General features: G+C 52.4%; 1 protein-coding gene across 4 annotated transcripts in view; it reads left to right on the top strand.

Annotated features, from left to right (window-relative positions):
* The first annotated feature begins 244 nt into the window (after window positions 1-244).
* The window catches only part of Cd6 (CD6 molecule), a 37,418-nt gene continuing 15,553 nt past the window's right edge, over window positions 245-22,109 (top strand). For all 4 annotated transcript variants that reach the window (XM_078045933.1, XM_078045932.1, XM_078045931.1 and 1 more), the window contains exon 1: window positions 245-458. In XM_078045933.1, the coding sequence (XP_077902059.1) occupies window positions 398-458 (61 nt within the window). In that variant the 5' untranslated portion in view covers window positions 245-397. The remainder of the gene's footprint in view (window positions 459-22,109) is intronic.

The following is a 22,109-nucleotide window of genomic DNA, read 5'->3' as shown; positions in this document are numbered from 1 at the left end:
CCAGCTTGGCTAAATGCCAGTGTCCCCTCTGTCACCAGGAATCAGGCATGGCCCTTTTGTTCCTTTTTTCCTTTCTGAGAACACCTTTGGGGAAGTGTGCTCCTCTAGGACTCTCCGGGTTCGTGTGGGCTTGGTGGGATCATGGCACAGGCGGCTAGGGCTCCCCCCACCAGCCCTTGCAACACGAGACGGGCTTCCTGGAGACCAAAACCACAAGCAGAGCGTAGAGGCGTGAGATCTCACAGGCTGAGTTTGGTCGCTTGTGTGTAGGAGAGAGCAGCAGAGAGAAAGACACCAACAGGAACAGAAAGGGCAGCCCAGGAGAGACGGGCACACAGCGTCCTCCTCCAGGCCCAGGATGGCGCTTCCCGCGGACAGGCGCATGTAGCAGTCAGAGATGGCGCAGGACATGTGGCTCTTCTTGGGAATCGCTGGATGGCTGACGGCAGCCCTCTCAGGTAGCCACCCTTCTGTCACCTCTTGCCACTCCGGCTGGGTCCTGCCCTCTTGCCCCTTTCTGGTAGTCTCCTCGTGGCCACCTTTCTGGAGCCTGTTAGCAAGACATGACCAGGAGGCCCTGGCTGGGGGGACAGCCCTGGGGCTTGGAGAGGGGCTGGAATGTGGCGGGGCAGTGCTGCTGTCCAAAGAGTCCTCCTGGGAGTGAGGTGTTGAGGCTCCGCGGGGCCTGGGGTCTGAGGAGGGAGACACACCTCCCACCGGTGGCTGGGAACTCCCCCTGCCCCATTTCTTACCGGCTCACAGGAAGGAGCCTCACCTTCCAGAGAGAAAGGAACATGATAGTCCTATTTTCGACGCCAAAGCGAAAGCTCGGGGCTCACCAGATCCTAAAACCCAGACTCAGAACTCCCAACAATCAGTCGCTGGTGGCTTTGGAACAACCTCTTGGGGTAGTTGAGGGCACAGATAAGCAGGAATTGCTCTTGAGAACACGCCTCGCCATTCTGACCGCCTCCGAGTGCCAAGGTACCCTCCCCACTTGGGCCCTGGACCAGGTGGCCACAGAGCTGCGCTTACTAAATTCTTGGGCCCAAGGACCTGTGTGGGAGACAGTCCAAGCCAGCCAGAGCTGGGCAGGGGCCAGGGACGCAGGAGCTGCTGTCCTGTCGGGTGCTCCCATTTGGGACACAGCACTCAGCCTCGGGGGAAGAGGTCCACCCTGCAAAAGGGGAATCGGGTGCTTTCAATTTGGTGTGAGGGAGACTCAGGAAGGCCATGTCAGGCACGGGCATTGAGCTGGCTCCGGGGCTGGGAGCATGTGGGGAGCTCCGAGGGGTGGTCTCTTCTCTCAGTCTCCATCTGCAGGTGTGTGCTCCAAGCCCCCCGATGGCACACTGGTTCAAGGAAAGCCACTTTGCTCTGGGAGCCGCAAATCTGTGCGTTTTCGGCCTGCAAGGGTCAGGCCTTGGCTTTGCCTCCCTGGCTTGGCCAGCATTTCCCCAGGCGGCTCCTGGCACTCAGCTTTCTTCAGCCCTGAGCTGAGAGCAGACGATGGGAGAGGCCCTCCGTCCACCTCTCCATCAGAGCTCCCTCCTCTGCCCTCGCCAGGAGGCCTAGCAGCAGACTCAGGATTAAGTCAGGGTCAGAAAGGTCCATGGCCGGCTCCACCCAGGGCTTCAGGTCAGCTCTTCCTCGCAGAATGAGAACCAGGGGTCCTCGTGCTAGAGCCCATGGGCCGGCTGGTCCAGTGGGCCAAGAGAACAGGCCTTGAAAACTGCCTGAAGGGGAGCTGGGACCTCAGGGCCCGGGACAGAGCTTAGAGGGTCAGAGCTGGTCCTTTGAGCCCAGCTCCCTGCCCGTCAGTCTCTCTCGCCCTAAGAGCTGCCCGGCCCACCAATTCCCGGCATCATGCTCTCCTTGGTGTTTTTGAAACTCTGTTGATGTTCAGTTGACTCACTTTTTGTTACAAATACAAGTTTAGTTTTGAAAGGAAAGTTTACATCACGGTTGTACATGGAAAACCAATATCATTTGCCATAAATAAAAGGTAAAGAGAAGCATTAAAATGAATGGCGGTTTAAAAAAACATTTTGGAACCGCGGGGTTGTGGCACACGCCTGTAATCCCAGCGACTCGGGAGATCGAGGCAGGAGGATCGCAAGTTTGAGGCCAGCCTCAGCAATTTAGCAAGACCCTGTCTCAAAAGAAAATAGAAAAGTGGTTGGGGACATAGCTCAGTCGTAAAGCACCCCTGCGTTCAACCCCCTGGAACAAGGGGGAAAATCTGTTAATATTTTAGCTGAAAGTTGAAAGCATGCCAAGGACCTTGAGTCTGAAGCTCAAGGGCACCTCCTTGTTAAAGGGGTGATGTGAAGGAGGTAATGAAGACCTTGGCTCCAATTGCTTTTTTCTACTAGGCTTTTCGGAGGGGCCGAGGCTCTGAGCAGGGTGCAGCTCCCTCACTGTGATGTGATGGCACTCAGAGCTACTCCCTGAGACTGTGCAGGGCCACACATGGTCTGATTTTTCCTGCTGAGAAACACAGCCTGGTGGGAAGGGCTTTCTGGGCAGAAGAAAAACCGCACCCCAAAGCAGGCTAGCACCCCAGCTCCAGGGCCCACGGGAGGGAGGCTGAGCCGCCAGCCCGTGGCTTGTCTGAGCTGCTTGCTGTCTGTCCTGGTCCTCTGTGTCCTAGATCTGCATGTGTGTGGGGGGTCTGTTTGGGGCCAACCATATTTGGGGAAAGGAATTAGAGCCTCTAAAGAGAAAAGGGAAATGATGAAGAATAGGGAGGAAAAGAAACCGAGAACGAGGCCTGGGGACTTCCAGGACCTGGAGCCCAGGAGCTACGAGGTCCAAAGCCTGAGTGGGCTGCCTGGCCCTGCGGGGCCTTCAGGCTGGTAGAGTCTGGCCCTCTGACCACTGGCAGACCTCCCTGCCCTGCTCCAGCTCTCCAGCCTGGGTCCCCCACGGCTCTTGCTCTGCCCAGGTGGCCTGGGTTCTGGGGTGGCCTCTTGCAGGGACTTTATGTTGTTTGGGTGACCGGGACTTTAGGGATCCAGGCCTTCTGATTTTGCTGCTGTTGCTCCCTGCAGCCCTCAGTCCAGAACCCTCCGATTCTGTGCCTCCGTTTCCTGATCTGTCAACTGGGCATGAAGGGGCAGAGAGAAGGAACTCTCACTGGGGAGGAAGGATGGGGTCAGGAGACCTGAAGCTTTGGCCCAGTCCTGCCGCTAATTCACCATGCAGCCAGCTGCTGGCCTCCTCTGGACCTGTTTCCCTGTCCGTGGAAGGGAGTGTTTGGGGCAGAACTCATAAGGGCCCGTGCAGACCCAACTCTCTGAGGTGGTCACACAGAACAAGGGCCCATGACTCTAACCCCATCAGTGCCGTAGGTGGTAAGGTCCTTAAGGGCTGCATTTGTGTGCTGAAAAGGCAGTTTGTGGTTACTTTAAAATAACAATATTTTGGGCTGGGCCTATGGTTCAGTGGTGGAGCACTTTCCTAGCATGCACAAGGCCCTGGGTTTTATCACCGGCCTTGTGCAAAGGGAAAAGCAAGAAAAAAAATATTTGCCTCTTATTAAAAAATTTAAGATGGAACCAGGGATATAGCTTACAGGTAGAGCACTGATTTATCCTGTATGAAGCCCTGAGTTTGATCCCTGTACCACAAACACACAAAAAAACAGATGGATAAAAAATAAAAATTTAAGAATCTGTTTTTTTCCCCCTTAACTTGCAAATTCAGCACACAGACATCATTTTATCAATAAGCCCATTGGTTTTTAACAATGACTTTCATAAAGTCTTTAATATTTGAACCAACCAAGCTGAACAGAGTAAACGTCCTTAAATAATACATATCCTTGACATCTGTAGCTAATGAATTCCCTTAGATCTGTGCTGTCCGACATGGTAGCCACTAGAAACACACTTAAAATGTGGTAGTTCAAATTGAGACAGGTAAAGTGTAGAATATAGAGCGGATTCTGAAGGTGAGTTCAAAGAAAGGATTTAATCTGTAATCATAGTTACTTGGGAGGCTGAGGCAGGAGGAGTTCAAGTTTGAGGTCAGCTTTAGTACGGTAATAAGACTTTGTATCAAAGTAAATTTTTTTCAAAAGGGCTGAGGATATAGCTCAGCGGTAAAGTACTTGCACAGCATGCTTGAGGGCCTGGGTTCAATCCTCAGTACCAAAAAAAAAAAAAAGTAATTTATCTCATTAATAAATTATGAATTACATGTTGAAATGATAATATTTTAGATATGGAGGGTTACTATAATCAAGTTTGCCTCCCTTTTTGCTTTAAACGTGGTTACTAGCAAGCTTTAAAATACACATGTCGCTTGCATTATATTTAAACTGAATGCCACTGCCTTTGATATTCTAAATTGCATTTATGAATTTAATGAATCCCATTTTCTTCCTTTTAATTCTTAATTTTGTGGTTCTGGGGATGGAACCCAAACTGCTGTCTGAGTGGGGTGGGAGACAAGCTCCCTACCACCTGGGGACACCCGGCTCCATGGGTCCCATTTTCTTACAGAATGGAAAACAAGGGCGGGGGTGTAGCTCAGTTGTGGGGAGCTGGCTGAGCGTGCCGGAGACCCCGGCTCCCATCCTCAGCACCGCAAAAGCAAAACGAAAGACCTTGCCAAGAATTTCAGAGGAGGCTTTTAGTTCTTAAAAACACTGAGATGGGCCCCGACTACTCAGATCTGGTAAATATCCTAATGGCACTCACAGGCATTGCGGAGTTCCCCTAAATGTTAAACTTGAAATTGGAATTGAAGTCGGTGACTCCATCACATCTGTGAAAAACTCTAATGGCCCACAGGTTCTAAATCCTCCCAAACACAGGACTTCAGGCCCCAACACACAGAACTTGACCCACTCAGTAAAAAAGTACAGCTCCTAGGGATTTTTGTTCATTTTCTTGTCTCCACTTTCTGAAGTTTAATATTCCTGGGATTAAAAGCCCCCTACTAAGGAGAAATCAATTGTGAAATCAGGTGACCTGGGTTATCCCAAGCAGGTTGGAATTTTCCATCTCAGTGGACTTGAGTTCAGGTCAGTTTTTTTTGTTGTTTTGCCAAAATTAAGATACAGTTCCCCCAGGCTGATGTTGACGGACATGTTGCATCCTTCGGGACAGCTCGTATCCTCCCATCGGGCTGGTCCCTCGCTCCCCAACCTCTGCATCCAAATGACACAAACCTAATCCTCTACATCTGTCTCCTCACGCTAAGGGGCTCCCCATTTGATCTGGATTAAATCAAATGCACACATTTATTTTCTGTTCGTCTTTCTTTGCACATTCTTCCTGTTTGCAAGACTCTATCTTTGGGCTGGTGATGCGGCTCAGCAGCAGAGCGCTCGCCTAGCACATGCAAGGCCCTGGTTTCAATCCCCAGCACCAAAAATAAACAAATAAATAAAAGACTAGGTGTCGCAGGTGTAGCCATAATGTGGGACCAGCTTAGTGTGGCTGTCTAGGTGCAGGCTGGTGACTGGTGAGGACAGTTAGCATGGCCATTACTGCAAGGGCCATCCAGGGTGGTGGGACTGGTACACTGACCCAGGTGATCACAGAGGGATCTGGAATGAGCCAGACACACTGCCTCCGTGTTCAGCCATTTCCCAACAGGAATTCTGCTGGGCTCTAGCTGTTGGAGTCTGAGGCTAAGGAACCAGCCTTCTCCCTGGGCAGGTAGAAACAGGCAGGTGGCCCCGACTGAGGCTTCAGGATGGGGGCTGGAGGGCCTCCGAGAGAGCACCCAGGTACGAGGCCACCTTCCCCCGGCCTGGACCACAGACGTGAAACCACTGACTTGGACGCCCACGCCGGGTGCTGGGCCTGCACCCTGTGGGGCTGGCGTCCCCAGCTCTGGTCTGCTTTGCCAGCCACAGTGTCCTCTGACTCCCCTCATCCTCTGCAGTGGTCTACCTGGCCTGGGGTGTGCAGGGTCAGAGCATGCGGAGTGGCCCAGAGCGCTCTTCCCGGGGCCTCTCATTCTAACCTCCTTTACCTCACCATCCACTTAATGCTCCTTGAATTGATGCTTTGTTTTATTTTTGTTTAAGGAACCAACCACCTAAGGAGCTGCTGTGTTTATTTTAGTGGTGCTGAGGATTGAACCCAGGAGTGCTTTTCCACTGAGCTCTGTCCCCCGCCTCTTTTATTTAGTTGCTTTTTAAATTTTGAGGTAGGGTCTCACTAAGTTGCCCAGGCCACCCTCAAACTTGTGATCCTCCTGCCTCAGCCTCCTGGATCACAAGGATTATAGGAAGGGGCCTCCATGCCTGGCTTAATCGATGTTTTATAGTGTATATGGCTCACTCGAAAGGAAAGCAAATGTAAAGCAGCATCATGAGGGTAATGGTGAAAACAAACTTAATGGACCCCAAACCGTGTCATTCAATCCTAGCGGATGCTTTGCTATTTTTTTTTTTTTTCTGGAACGGAGCCGTGTGGGTATGGAAAGGCATCATAATGGCCGAAATAAAGATAAAGGGACATTTACTTCCTCACATAACTTAATGGCACATGTGTCTGGTTGGTGACACCTGACCATTTTTCGTACCTTGGAGTATGTGCTTCTTGCTTTGAAAACACTGATCCATAGGAGCTGGGCACCATGCCCCCTTACAGGATTCAGGGGAAGGCCACCTGCCCAGCGGCCTGAGGACATTCTGGATGGAAGGGCCCCAGACCAAGCAGGCCCCAGACACCTAGCAAGCTCCTGCATTTCCCTGGCGAGCCATGAAGTTGGGGGTGGTATGCAAACCGTGCTCCCCACTTCAGCTCTGGGAAACGGAGCCCCTGCAACCTGAGGAAGAGAAGGAGCCCTGGGGGGGGTGAGGTAGGAATGGAGTTTTCAAACTACCTCTGACCTTCCCTTGCAGGGTCATCTGAGACACGTGTCTTCTTTTCTCTGACCCCAGTGCCTCCCCGGAAAAAAAAATGGGCAAATCCAACACTAAGGATGTTGCTTAAAAATCCTTTCCCTCTAAGTACGGTCCAGGGCACCCCAGAGGCGTGGAGCAGGGCGGCTGGCTGTGAGCAGCAGAATTTAGCTCTAGGTTGGGCTACAGCTCTAGCTGGGACCCTGGGGTCAGGCGGGCTTAGGTTTCCCGTTCTAGTCTGCATGACCCTGAGGTTGATTCTGTGCTGCACATGAGAGATAAAACTCCCAGCTCACCAAGGTGTAAAAGTCAATTTAGATAATGCTTCTGAAAAATACCCAAGCAAAATGCAGTGCTCAAAAAAAAAAATGTTAGCTTATAAATGTTGCAAGACCAGGTCAAAGAATCCCTGTGCAGAGGAACACAGGGTTTGGTAGTTAACACTATTTGCACGATGAGCTTGTTGACCCACGTGGCAAACCCATTTTATAGATGAGGAAACTGAGGTTTCGCGAGGCTTAAGAAATGTGTCCAAAAATATGTAGCTGGTAAGTGCCAGGACTTGGGCTTAGTCTCCCGCAGGCAGTGCAGGGCTCCTCATCACAAGAGAGTGGCCTGGCGTGGGTCCAGGAGGGCTGTTCTCAGTGCTCCTCCACATGCCATCCATCCCCACGCCCCCGGTTGGTGACCTCCCCTCGGAGTTCAGCAGCAGCTGTGAGGGGCCTGACTCCCAGCTGGGGTCCTGGGACACCCTCCCTGAAAGGCCACTTGGCCACAGTTGAGAGGGAGCCCGGTTCCCCTGCCCATGGTGGCCCCGCTTTCCTGCCAGTTGCCAAGTGGATCAGGGCCAAGAAGGAAGGCAAAGTCAAAGAGGCGCCGTGAGCCAAGGGAAAGCGTACCTGAGGGGAGGCTTCGTCTCTGTGCATTTATTTAGCACCTGCTGTGTGCCAGGCCCTGGGCTGGCGCTGAGATATGAAAGGTTTCCGTGGAATACCTTCTAGTGTGACCAGGGTCAGCATAGGAATGGCAGCTTACCACCCTCACTGCAGGGACTCACCATCCTCCAAGTCTCTCCTTGGAAGGCTCACCCCACACCGGGACTCCTCCAAGCCGGAGTCTGTGGAGGGAAGAACGGCACCACCTGGGGTTGACTAGTCGACCCCGTACCCCGCCGAGCTGAAACTATCGCCCCATTTAGAGGGTGGGGAAGCTGAGGCTCGGAGAGTTATGTAGCTCATCCGCGGTGGAACCTGAGGCTGAATCTGTTCATCTCCTGAACCCTCACTCGAAATCCTTCAGATTCAGGGTGTCTCAGGGAGCTGGGAGTCCGGGCAGGGAGGACGGGACAAGGCTGTTTTTCAGAAAGGGGGACATTGCTGTCTCAGAGAGTATGGCATTGAGGAACAGAAGGTGTTAGCACACAGAGAAGGGTGCCGGGAACATTCTGGGCACAAAGGCGTTTTAAAAGGAGAGTGAGCCAGCGAGAACTGGTGTGGGAGCTGATCGAGCGCCAGTACCGACTTCCTGGTCTCGGCCACCTGCTCTAGCCATGTAACCAGGAAGCTGGGCAGTGGCTACGCGGCATGTCTCTGCGCTATTTTTGCAATTTCTTGTTATGATTCTTTTATAATTTCAAAATTAAAAGTTAAGGGAAGGAAAAGGATTTCAGGCAGAAAGATTCACGGAAGCAGAAACCTGAAGGTGGGACAGCCCATGAGGGGCTGGCTGTGGGGACTGACCATCGGCCAGCCCCATTGATCTCAGGGGTCCTGTTGGCGGGGGAGGCCACAATTTCCAGGGAGTTGCAGTTGAGGCTCCTCCCGGCTGGTGTGTCGGGAGCATGTCATGAGCTGACAGCTGGGAGCACACCACACACCGCAACCAACGGAGCGATGTGCACACCCAAGATGCACACCTACCCGGGCAGTGGCAGGGACAGTGGCCTCAGGGCACAACTCTATAAATACATAAAACTGCCTTCTCATGGATTTATGATCAACGATCCCCATTTTACTGATTGAGTGACTGAGGCCCGGGGAGGTGAAGGGACTCCTGCTGGATTGTAGCAGGTACCAGATCTCTAACTCGACCTCCATCTCCAGAGCCAGTGCTCTGTCTCAGCCCTAGAAATCGGGCTCAAGATTTCTGCAGGAAAGTCCTCGCCCTGGTCTCTGGATACTTTCCACACCACATCCACCCTCGGCTGGGCTGTCAAGGACCCGCGTAGAGCCATCTCTGTCTCGGCCAGCCTGGGTAGCTGCGCTGAGCCTCGGCTTCCCCAGCTGGGCAGCAGTGACAAGGGCGGTCCTCAGAGCCCAGGGGTGGGTGCAGCTCCATGAGAAGTGGGCGGTGGGGCACTTGGAGAAATTCGGGGCTTCCTGGGAAGGCTGGCCTGCTAGGAGACCCCCTGGGCCCCAACAGCCAGGGCAAGAGCTCACGAGATGGGGCCGCAGAGGGAGAACCCAGAGGGGCCCAGGTTTCCACCCACAATTTCATGGGCTCCTGCGGCCCCACTGCCTTCTGCCTGAAAACCGCACCTGAGAGAGGCCACGAGGCGCCCGGCAGGGTGTTGGGTGGAGGAGGCTGAGTGGCCGGGCCTCTGGCCCTTGGGTGATCCTGGATAGGTCCCCAAATTGGGAAAGTGATTCCTGCTTTTCTCTGCAAGGGAGGGTGCCCTGGGTCTCCCCCCTGTGTTTGGGCACATGTCAGAAGATCCAGCCTCTACACTTCCGGCCACTCCTAACCTCTGGGGGGGACTCCAGGTGGCACCAGCAGATGCCCAGATCCCCTCTGGAGTCCCCCCCACCCGACCAGATCACCACAGAGGTTAGGAGTGGGACACAGGCTGTGAAGAGAAGCCTCAGATCTGGGGGTGGCTCAGGGGAGCCCACCCGAGCACCCCACTTCCACTGCGGAGGCCACCTCCTGCTCTGTCTCAGGCTGGACATGGAGGTACAGTCATTGCCTTCAGAAGCAAAGCTGAGCTCTGTCCATTTTATATAAGAGCAAACAGCGGTACGATCGGCGGCTACCGCCCTGGGACCTGAGTCGCCTACTGGCCACTGGCCCACCCCCACCAGCTGCCTCTTTCTGAATGGAGTTGGGGGTAGATTTCATGCGCCTGTCAGTATGTTTTTTGCTGGGGTGTTCGTCAGTACCAGACGGGGATCCTGGGGGCAGGCAGAGGCCGGGGGAGGGTGGCAGGTCGACTGCCAGCTGCCCACCCCCACTGTGCCGGGTGCCTTGCATCCCTTCTCCCATCCAGGGATCATGCTCTCCCAAGGAATTAAGCCACTGGAGAAATATGTGGCCCTGCCCAGATGGGCTTCTAGGAATACAGCAGCGTCTGTCCAAGCTGGAAGGAACCCAGAGAGCCAGCCGTCGGGTCCTCTCATTTGTCAGAACCGAGCTGCACGTGGGAAGGGAGGCTCCTGAGGTCCAGAGCCCCGTGAGAAGCCGCCTCTGCAGGTCCCACCAGGGCCTCTTCCCACGCAGTACCCCACGCATGCTCAGTTCCCCACCTCCCTGCAAGGTGGCCGGGCAGACTGGGTTCAGCGTGAGCACCGGTGACCCTGGGCTCTGATGTCCCTGCTGGGGGAGGCGAGGGGTGGCCTGTACTGCAGCTCTGCCGAGCCCGCCCCGCTGCCTCAGTCCCTGGGCTCCGGCATCTTCTCCCAGGGCTTCTTAAACGGTTTATTTCAGCACGATCTCAGACTTACTGAGATGCTGCAAGACTAACACAGCAAGTTCCAGATGCAGGCTCCGACTGCTTAGCGAACGCCATTTGCTTTATCATGTCTATATTTTTTTCTCTGACCTATTACTTTTTTCCTGGACCATTTGAGAGTAGGTTGGGGAAATAAATACTCCAATACATTTTTTATTTTGTTTCTTTTTGCTGCTGTTTTTGTTTTCAAGACCCAGTTGCTATTTTATCCATTCTGGTCTCGATTGAGAGCTCCCGTCTCAGCCTCCCAGGTAGCTGAGACCACAGGCGCGCACTACCACACCCAGCAGATGATAACCTTTACGACAAAAGAAAATTCTGTTCAATGTGCTGCATTGGATTCTCACTTCTCATTCTTCTCCTTTGATCTTGAGCACTTCCTCAGATTTTCTTTCTCTTGGATGACATTGATCTTAAAGCATACGGGCCACGTGTTCTGTAAAATGTCCCTCCTCTGAGTGTGTCTGATCATTCCTCCTAACTAGTTTTAGATCATGCCTCTTTGGGAAGGAATACCACAGATGTGATGTGTGTCCTTCTCTGGGCACCGTCAGCAAGTGTGTGGTATCACTTGTCCTTTGCTTAGCCTAACTGATATCCCAGCTAAGGTGTCATCTGCTGAGGGTCTCCACTGTGAAGTTCCTCTTGGCCCCTTTTGTAATCTTGTAGGCAGATCCTTGGAGAATAGGTAAAGATCTTGGTGCCCTCCCGCCAGTTGTGACATTATGAATGATCCTAACCTAAGTCGGTTCTTCTAATTATGGTCACCTGGCGGTGATGTCATTCGGCTCCGTCATCCCCTCTCTGTTTATCTTTAGCGACTGGGTTTCCTTGGCTGGATCCTGGGTGGGAGCCAGTGAAACGCTTGTAGGAATGAGTCAAGTAGGAGCGCTCCCGCAGGCCACCATCTTGCCCTGCCTCAGATTTTGGAGGTTGGCTCCATTCCTCTCCGCCACTATGGCCACTTCTCATTTGTCACCTCTCTGCTATCATGTGTGGGTGCCATTTTCAGTCACAGAGGTCATGGAACAAAGCCCTAGTCTTCAAGGAGCTTATGGTTGAAGGAGAGACGTGAACAAGCAAGTAAACACATTTTCAGAGTAGCATAATGTCAGAAAGGAAGGGGGCCCACCTGCTAGAGGGGATTTCTGAGGAATGGGAGAATGGGGGAGACCTGAAGTTGGAGAGGTTGGCGGGGTGGGGGGCATAGGTACTGGGGTTTAGGATTATTTCAAGGGAAAGGAGAAATCATCAGAGAGTTTTGAGCGTAGGAGTCTGTGATGCGATCTTCCCTTCGTGTGTACAAAATTACTCAACGAGTATTTTTTACATCAACACCTTTTCCAAATCTAAGTTTATTTAAATCTAGAAATCTTCCTTCGCTACCATATGTCTGGAACCAATACTACTTCAGGGAACAGGATAGACCCAAATACGCACATAAAACGCGGAGAAAGAAGGCGTCGGTGCTCAGCCTGCCTGTCCAAGCCAGAGTGAGCTCTTCCTTTGTGACAAAGTGTGGGGTGTCAGGGGCTGAGCAGGACCCCCCGCTGAGATTTCTTTGCAGGAGTAAGGAATTGGAAAAGGCATAATTTGTGATTCAGTGCTATTTCATCTTGCATCTTCAATTCCTTCTGAACCCAGGCTGGCATGGGAAATGGCTCACTAATTGGTAGAAGCAGCAGGTGGCAGAGGCCGCCAGGGCTGCCTGGCACAGGAGAAAAGCAACGTACAATCTGAGGTGGGGGGCCGGGAGGGTACCCCCGACTCCTGCAGCCAGACCTCAAGGGATCCAACTCAATCTCTGACCACGGAGAAACGGAGGCCCTGAACAGGGGCAGGGACTTACCCGGGGTCCTAGTCAAGGCTGGCCTCAATTCTCCCGGCTCTCTGCACTCCCACCCAATTCTGGCTGAAAGTTTAGACATGATGTAAACATTAGTCATCCTTATTGTAACAACCTTGCAGCGACCACATTAAAAGGCATGAAGAGAGAGAAAGGCAATCTCACCCAGCACCTTCGCCCAGCACAGTCATTCATTTGTGGAGGAGGGAATTTTTGAAGTCCCGGGAGTGTCCTGGTCATCTCCGGGGCTCATGGCTTTGGGCTGGTTTTCGTCCACATTGGTGAGGTGGCCGTGGAAGTGTGGATGCTGGGATTTGTGTTGATTTCAGCCTCCACTGAGAACTTGGGCAAGTTCCAGGACCTCTGAGCTAAGATGGGTACAACCCAGAGGTCAGATCCCCAGCTTCTGTGCTGTCGACGGAGCTCCTTGAAGACCCCGATAGATAATTTTTGGTCACCTGCAACCATGGGCTCAGTTCTCAGCCACCACATCATAACCCGGAAACTCAGCCCTGCAAGGCTTTTGTGTGCTGACAGACTCCATGGGTACTGGAAGTGGAGGATGGCATCTCCCTCCATCTTGCCAGCTTCTCCCCTCCCTTCTAGAACTCTCTAGAAGCTCCTCTGAGCTCTCTCTCCTGGAGGCCTTTTTTTTTTTTTTATGATGCTGGGAATCAAACCCAGGGCCTTGTGCGTGCAAGGCGAGCCCTCTACCAACTGAGCCATGTCTCTAGCCCTGGAAGCCATTTTTTTTGGTGGCAGGCATGAATGTAAAAGTGGGTGACTTCACTGCCACAGTCAAGTATCACAGACTGAGTGGCAGAAACAACAGAAATTTATGTTCACACAGTTCTGGAGGCTAGAAGTCCAAGATCCAGGTGTCAGCTGTGAGGGAGAACCTGCTCCAAGCCCGCCGTAGCTTCTAGAAGTTTGCTGGCAGCCCCTGGCCCACCTTTGGTTTGCAGAAACGTCATCACAGTCTCTGCCTTCATTTGAGTACGGCTTTCTGCTATGAGTGTAGCAGAAAGGAGGACACCTATTGGGTTACAGTCCACCCTCCTGACCCCATTTTAACTTGATCACCTCTTTAAAGACCTTCAAGTAAGGTCCCATTTGAAGTACTGGGACATAACATTCCAGCATATCTTTTCAGGGTGGGGGGACACAATTCAGTCTACGGTAGCGGGTGTGTACGTGGGTCATTCCTTACTGTAGGTTCAGGCAGAAGTGAAAAATCCCAACCCTACACTACCCAGGAGTGGCATCTCTGGATCATGATGATGGACATGTTTTCCAGAGTGACTGTACCAAGTCTGTGCCCCAGCAGTGGACCCGTGGCCTGCCCTTTTACCCAGTCTCCTTGCCCATCTAGGGTGCAGAGTGTCCCCCTGTGGCCAGGCCTCCCTCGGACCACTAAGGCCGGGGACTTTCCTGTGTTTGTGGTCCTGTGGCTCCTCGTCTGCCACATGCCCATCCCTTCCTGGTGCCGGGTTTCCCTCTCTCACCTTTTCCTTTTCCTTTCCAGAGGAAGCTCTCCATTAGTGCAGGCGAGGAGAGGCAGAGGAGGGGGAGTGAGGGTGACCTTTCTGGCCTCGTGTGTGTGTGTGTGTGTGTGTGTGTGTGTGTGTGTGTGTGTGTGGTACTAGGGATTGCTCTACCACGGAACTGCACCCACAGTCCTTTTTATTTTTGTTTTATTTTTTGAGATAGGGTCTCCATACATCATCCAGGCTGGTCTCCAACTTGCAATCCTCCTACCTCAGCCTCCTGAGTATCGGGATTATAGGTGTGCACCACTGCACGGGCTCTGGCCTCACGTTGTAACTGAGAGCTGCTCGTCCCGGATGCCCCTTCAGGGGAGAGGCAGGAAACCTTTTTGGGTCACAGTCTCTTTCGGGAGCCCACAGGCCAGGAGCAATGTAGAGTTTAGAGTGGTGTGGACTTCAAAAAGATGATAGCGTATGGTCATTATCCATTATGTAATGCCTCAGCAGGGCCAGGTCAGCCGCTGCAATCAAATACCTTCGCACTTCTGTAGCAACACGTGCAGTTATTCACGCCACAGGGAGTAAGTCAAGGCCATGAACATCCTTATAGGGGTCCAGGTCAGGTCCTGCCATTGAAAGTTACTGAAACGACTTCAAGTGGGGAGGCTCCGGGGCTTCCCTTGCAGTAAGGAGTGGTGCCAGAGGGTTCCCAGAATGCCACTGGCCAGGCCCCTGGGTGCCTGTTCCCTCTTCGACACCAGGACAGGCAGGAAGAGGAAGCAGGGGATTTGAACACACACCTGGGTTTCCCAAGTCCACACACTTCTAACTCCGTGACACTGGCTTCTCTGCTCCCCAGGACTCCAAAGTTTGGAAGCAAAGAGGCCAACCACAGGGGCAGGCTGGAGTGAGGGGGCGGGAGGCTGAGCCAGACCTTCACCCCAAAACTGTGGGTGCTAGGTGCTGGAGGCTGAGGTGCCCTCCCCAACCTCTTCAAAGGTTCCCAAGCACTCATCCCACTAGGGCAGGGACCAAACATGTCTCCAAGTGTCGCTGGCCCTGCGCAGAAGGGCTACAGACTTTGCACCACAGAGAGAGGCATTGACCAAAGACACTCAGAGGCTGAGAGAGCCACAGCGCATTCCCGGCCTTAAATTCAGGGCTTGCATGCCTTTTCCGGGAAGCCCAGGGACCCCCTTGATGCCAGGCTAATGGTGGATCAAAGTGTGTGTGCGTAGAGGCGTACAGAGAGAGAAGCCTGTTACCACCCTACCTTCCTCACTGTGGAAGGTGCGTGTTAGACAGCTCAGGCTGGGCCAAGGCCTGGACGTCTACTTCTCTCCATTGCTTTTTCATCCCTGAAGACTCCTACTCACCCTCTAAAACCCCTCCAATTCGTCTCTTGTTCTTTGAAGTTAAAATTATTCTCTCCTCCCTCTGTTTTTTCCCCAGAACACTTTGTTCTCCGCCCTAGGATAGCACTTATATCTGATCATCATCAACTGTTAGCACATCTGTGCCCTCCACAGGGGCATGAGCCAGGCACAGAGCTGATTGAGAGTGAGGAATCGATGGCGGGTGAATGAATGGCTGAGCGTTCGGAGAAGTGAGCACTGGAGGGCTGTGGGCTCCTCAAAAGCAATCTAGATGTGACTTGCAGAGGGGAGTGTGGGGTGATGGTGCAGGGGACAGGGGAGAGTGTGGTTGGGATGTAGAAAGTTGTGAAGTCAAATCCTGGGTCCACTTCTTAGTAGCTGTGACCTTGGAGAGACCGTCCCATGCTGCTGAGCCTCAGTGTTCTGACCTGAAGAGCTGAGACTTCACAGGCCCCTACAGAGGACTGAGGAGTGTGCTCGTCCGTAAACGGGGGTAGGCGGCGGCTGTTCAGAGGCTACCTCCCTTCCAAGAACCCACGTTCATTTCCTGAACTTGAACCCCTGGGTCCACTTGGACCCTGAGCCACGTGGATCCACATGGCCACTGGCCACTGCCAGTCCCCAGCAATTAAGGACATGTGGAGGTCACAGAGCATCCGGCTGAACATCCGCAGCTTCTCTGTGAACCGGGATTTAGTGAAAGAGAGGAGGTGGGTGGTGGGTGGGAGAGGGGACCCGTGGGCACAGGGGACAAGCAGGTAGCCGGGGCTGGTCCCAGTTTCCAGCCCAGGCTAAAGTGCCACCTGTCTTAGAAGGACCCTGTTTCCTGCCAAGAAGGGATGCCGAAGACTTCCGGGGGCTCCTGGGCGCCCCACCTCGAGGTGCCTTCTCTTAGAGGTTTTAGGCCACCTTGAACGGTCTCAGCCTCTCCTCCTGGAGTGGGGACAGTTTTCACACCCGGGTTTCATCCACCCAGAAACTGCTGCTCTGGCAACTCTGGGCGACTGAAGCAGGGCCCCTCCGAAAGCCAGTGGGTGGGGGCAGGCCCCCTGGGAAACCCTGCAGGCCGGCGGTTTCAGCTCCATTCCTCCAGCCTGCAGGGCCCAGCGCGCCTCCCCAGAGGGCCGTGCTCCGGGGGATTTCATTCTCGAGTTCAGTCTCTTGAGTCTCTAGCCCAAAGCACCAGGCCCTTGCCCCTTCCAGCCTTTGCTCCTGCTCTGTCCTCGGCTCAGCATGCCCTTCTCCCTCCTCTCACTTGTCCAGGCCACCTACTGTCCTGGGAAGGGTGCATCTGGGCCATAAACTTGGGTCTGAATCCCGGCTCTGTGGACTCCAAGCTGTGTGACCTGGAGCGGGCAGCTGAGTTTCTCTGAGCTTCTTTGTGGGTAAATGGGTTTTGAAATAGCACTTCCTCATGGGTTGTAAGACGTATCGAACACAGAGGAAGTCCTCGGTAAATGTGGGGCTGCTCCCCTGCCCAGCGACACGCTCCTTGACCTTTAAGCCCTAGCCCAAAGGTCACCTTTCCTGTGATACATCCTGGGCCCTGGTCAGCTCCGCCTGGTCCGAGCAGACCTCTCCCTCCTCTGGGTTCCTCCAGTACGGTAGCCGTGACTCTGTCCACAGAAACGATTCTAGTTGGCTCTTGCCACTCGGACCTCCTAGGTGGACGCTGCAGGGGTGGCCGGGGGTCCCTCGCCTCCACCTTCCTCAGAGAAGAACAGGCCTTGGAAATGCCGGGGAAGGTGTGGTGAGTTCTAGAGGTTTCCATCCATAATTGGGGCAGCTGGGATTTGTTGAGCACTTACCGTGCACCCTGAGGTGATGAGAGGGTGTGATTCGGGGAGCCCAGGAGACCCTCGGTCTGGGTTCAAATCCCCACTCTGCCTCTTATGAGCTCTAGAGTTCCTCCACCTCCTGAATCCTGGATTCTCCCATCTATAGTGGTGATAACAATCACGTCCTCCTCTGAGCGCTGTTAAGAGCTTTGCCATGGTTTTCCCAGCAGGGCACAAAGATCCCTGGCACAGCACATGGGCATGGCTCGGTTTACCGACGTTTTCCACATATGGTTGTTTCAAAAAATCATTATTTTTTTAATTTTGATCACTAAAAATCATATATTCTAAATTGTCATGGAATTAAGAAAATACAGAAAGACAAAAGGGAAAAACTTTCCAATGATGCTGCCTTCAGAGAGCGATGGTGACTCCCCTGTGACAGAATCTTCCAGACCCAAGGGAGATATTGCAAACTCACAGAAATGAGTTTTGAGGATTTTAACAGGGCATCCAACCCCCCTCCCACTTAAGAGATGGAAATTTCCACCATTTGCTCAGCTCTAACAAGGACATAATTAATAAGAAGGGATACTGTCCTTCCCCACTCAGAGCACGGGATTGTCTTTCCTCCCATGCTTTTAGGCTCTCATTACACAAAAAGGCCTCCATGCTCCGTGGGTGATACTGGGGCACGAGATGTATTTTGGGTGGATGGTTTTCTCCTGCAGAATCTTCTACAACTTACACTTGTCAATGTCTCCAACATCCATCTAAGTAGGGGCGAGGGGAGATCTAGTTCATTCATTTAACGGGAGAATCCAGTCTATGATACAACACAGTATATTTATTTCCAACCGGTGGACTATTGTTACTGTACTTCTAATTTTCTTCTGTTACAAACAGTGGACATCCCTGAGACTATCCTATTTTCTGGGATATATGTATCACATAAAGGTATAGTCTGGGGATTAAGGATCTTGAACTTTATTTATTGTCAGTACTTTTTTTATTATTTATTTTATAATTTTTTTAAAGAGAGAGGAGAGAGAGAGAGAGAGAGAGAGAGAGAGAGAGAGAGAGAGAGAGAATTTTTTAATATTTATTTTTTAGTTTTTGGCAGACACAACATCTTTGTTTTGTATGTGGTGCTGAGGATCGAACCCGGGCTGCATGCACAACAGGCGAGCGCGCTACCACTTGAGCCACATCCCCAGCTCTTATTATTTACTTAAAAAAAAAAACTTTTTTCGTTGTAGATAGACCTTTATTTTTAAAATTTATTTATATGTGGTGCTGAGAATCGAACCCAGTGCCTCACACATGCCTGGCAAGTTGCTACCACTGAGCCCCAGCCCCAGCCCCTATCGTCAGCACTTTTTAGTGCATCACTTTCTAAAGACACGGTCATCCTGTATATGGAGCTTGTGATCTGCTTTTCCACCCTCCGTGCATGGGTGAGCACATGCATCTATCTTCTTGGGCACTTACGGAGGCCCAGGAGCTGGATTTGTCTTGTGAGTTTGCATCAGTCCTATGAGGCTTTCCCAACCTTGAGGTGAGGGGAGATTTGCCCAAGGTCACACCAGAGTAAAGAGGAAGCTGGGTTCGGAGCCCAGACATTTGACTCTGATCCCATGCACCTTCGGCTGCCCAAGACCTGGTAGGTACTTTTCTCCTACCTGATCTAAGGGCTCCACGCAAGACCTCTATGTGAATGGGACTCTACAGGAGGGACCTGCACCTCCCCCTCCCCCACTCAGTGGTCTGAATTCTATGGCAGACCAAGAGGATGGGTTCCATGAAAGTCCAGTGTTCCTGCCCCTGTGGGTTTTCTTGGAGCCAAATCCTCACAGTGATCCCCTGGGATTGTGACTGAGGGACTCAGGACCCTCCCTATGGAGGAGTCTCATCGTAACACCTGGTAGCTGCAAAAAAATAAATAAATAAAAATAAAGCACAGCCCAGGCGAGCCTTGAGGCCGAGACCAGAACCTCTTCTTTTAGAGAAACCCCCGTTGCCATGGCAACTGCAGCCCACCCCTCCTCTCCAGGAACACCTGTCGCCACCTTTGCAGAGCCAGGGAAGCCAGCAGGCAGGTTGTGAGCGAGAGGGGTTCTAACAAGGCTCAGAAGAAAAATGGGGAGGGAGGAGGGAAGGCGCAGCCCTGGGGGAACTGGACTTGGTCCTTTGGAGAAGAAGGCTAAGGGGCCCTCAGAGCCACCTCGATGCCCAGGATGGAATGAATGGCCAACTGCCCTCTCCTGTCCACTCGGACTGTCCTAGAGGAAGGAAGTGTGATGGGGGATCATAACAAGAGCAACTGCCAAATCCCAAGTCCCAAGCACTTTCCATTCATCATCCTCAAACCCCTCAAAGCAATCCTGTGTGGCCGGCCTCCGGGGCCCAGAGCCCGATCAGAGCCCAAACCCAGCTGGGCTCAGAGACTTCCCCCAGGTCTCACAGGTCGTGATCCACGGAGTTGGTTCCGACTGCTGTTTTTTTTTTTTTCTGTTTCCAAAGTCCCTCTTCTGTGACAAAAAGAGTGTACTGAGTTTGGAGGCTGTGACACAGACGGATGGGTGCCTGGGGAAGGTGGCACCTCTTCTCCTCTCTAGATCATTCCACTTCCACTTATCTCTCAAATACCCGCCCCAGCTCCTGGCCCAGGGAGCGAGTTCAGCCAGTGTTAATGGAATTGAACGCAGGCCAGCAGCAGACTCATTTCTCAGCCTTCCAGGGGGACGGGGCCCACACGCTCTCACTTTCTCGGGCAGGCGGGGGAGTTCCAGAAATTTAACATACCCCGGAGCCTAGCGTGTTGCATTGATCTCACCGTCGGCTTCTTCACGGCAGAGATTGTGAGTCGTCCTTTACTTCTCCTTGGATTCGGTGGTAGAGGAGGGGCGGATTAAAACCCAGGCATGCGTGGAAGGTGACATGCAGGTGCACGTCCTCTGCTGCGTGACATGGTGGCAAAGTCTGAAAAGTCTGCCTTTCTTTGGCCTGAGTGACTGAAATCCTTCAGCCCTGGGACTCAGTGAGCCTTTGCCCTCTACTTCTCTGGGTCAATCAGGTGCCTAGTTTTCTTTGGGTCCCCAAGCCTTTCCTAATTACAACCGAAAAGTATAAAAACAGACACAGATCCTGTAAAATAATACCACAACCTGTAACGACTGGCCTTCCCTTTGGCCTTAAAGGGAGAGAAGTAACTCCAGCCTTTCTGCATTTGGAGACCCCAGAGGGTATAAGCTGGTGCAGTTAATGCAGTAGGTCCCATGTGTGAGCGAGAGTGACAGAGCCAAAGAAACCCCCAGCATAGCTGCAGTTTGTTGAGACAAAGCACAGTCAGCCCATCTGGATGTTCAAAGGCAGAACACGGTCATCCTTTCTGATCCAATCATGTTTCTGGTGTCAGCCAGCCCGACACTTCTCCCCAATCTTAACAGAACAGCATGATTTTTCTTCTTTGTAGTTGCCTGAGGGATTGCTCACCACCAACAACACTAAGCGAATCTCTAAACCCCTCCCAGGGCTCCTCCCCTGCTAATTCAATGATTCTGCTCGTTCTAGATCCTTCCAAATGGTCTGTCTCTCCAGCCTCCGAATTGAAAAGAGGGATGTTAGTGATGGAGCCAGGTGTGGGAAGGTGTGGGCACAGCTTGCGGCTGGAGGACCCACCTCTTGTCCCTGCTGTGAAGGGCTGTGGGACAAATGTCTCCCTGGGCCCCCTGCCCTGCAGGGAGGAAGGTCTCCTAGTGGCTGCTCATCTTTGGAGTCAGGGACCCCCCCGGTGCTTGCTGGGCTGTGTTACTGGTGCGGGGAGAGGTGGGTGATGGTTTCTAAGCTTGGGGCTGGCTGAGCACCATAGATTCAGGAGAAGTTTGGAAGATCACCTGGGGCTGTCACCACTCCCTGCCTTCCTCCCTTGGCATGGTCACCCAGGCAGAAAACAATGTGAGTCTCCAACCCAGGGGGAGGGAGTGATTAAGAACCCTGGAACCGGACAGCCGGGGTCCAAAAAAACAAAAGCGAAATGCTCTGTGCCTCAGTTTCCCCACCTGATAGACTGACTAGGAGAATTACATGGGTTCATTCCTCTAAAGTCATTTTTAAAGGGTTGGGTGGGTAAAATGACTGTCTAGATGCCAGCTGTCACTGCTGAGCGGGTCTGTGTCTTGGGGTCTCCCTTTTCCCTATCAGAACATGGGGAGCCTCACAACGTCCTTCTCTCATCTGCATCTTGGACTTGGGATAAGAAGTAGGTCACTGTTCCCATCAGGGGGGTGGGAAATAGAATACTAGGCACCTCTGGTTGCCTCTCGAACGTCCTGGGAACGTTGGTGTAGCTGGCCACCCACTGCAACTCGGGGCCAAGGGCAGGCAGGTGTTTGGGGACTGCTTCCTGAACCAGCCAGAGCCGGGGCATTGGGGGGCAGGCCCGCCAGGGTGCTCACAGCCTTTGCCTCCTTGCTGAAGACACAAAAGACTGGTCTGCCTACCTGAGATGATGGTGGTCTCCAGGTCAGCAGAGGCTGTTAATTAAATGTTAAGGTAATAGATAACTTTACTTACCCCAATATATCAAAAATATTGCCATTTCAACATGCTACCTGGGAAACAATTACTAGCGAACCATTTTTACATTTTTTTTTTTTCCTCACTCAATCTTTACAACACAGGGTGGATTTTACCAGTGAAGTACATCTCAATTTGGACACCAAAGTTTTCATGAGCGATACTCCATCTGTATTTAGATGTTAACTTTTCTCCCATGTCATTAAGAACCGTTTATAGCCAGGCACGGGAGCACTCACCTGTAATCCCAGCAGCTCAGGAGGATCACAAGTTCAAGACCAGCCTCAGAAACTTGGCAAGGTCCTAAACAATCTGTCTCAAAATAAATAAATAAATAAATAAATAACATGGGCTGGGATGTGGCTCAGTGGTTAAGCACTTCTGGGCTCAATCACGGGGTACTAAAATAAAGGAACTCTTTATAGTTTTCAGCAAATATTTTTAATGTG

This window comes from Ictidomys tridecemlineatus, chromosome 4 (assembly GCF_052094955.1).
Source record: "Ictidomys tridecemlineatus isolate mIctTri1 chromosome 4, mIctTri1.hap1, whole genome shotgun sequence".
NCBI classification, from domain to species: Eukaryota; Metazoa; Chordata; class Mammalia; order Rodentia; family Sciuridae; genus Ictidomys; species Ictidomys tridecemlineatus.
Note: the sequence above shows the minus strand (reverse complement) of the source record. Positions and strands in the feature narration are given on the sequence as shown.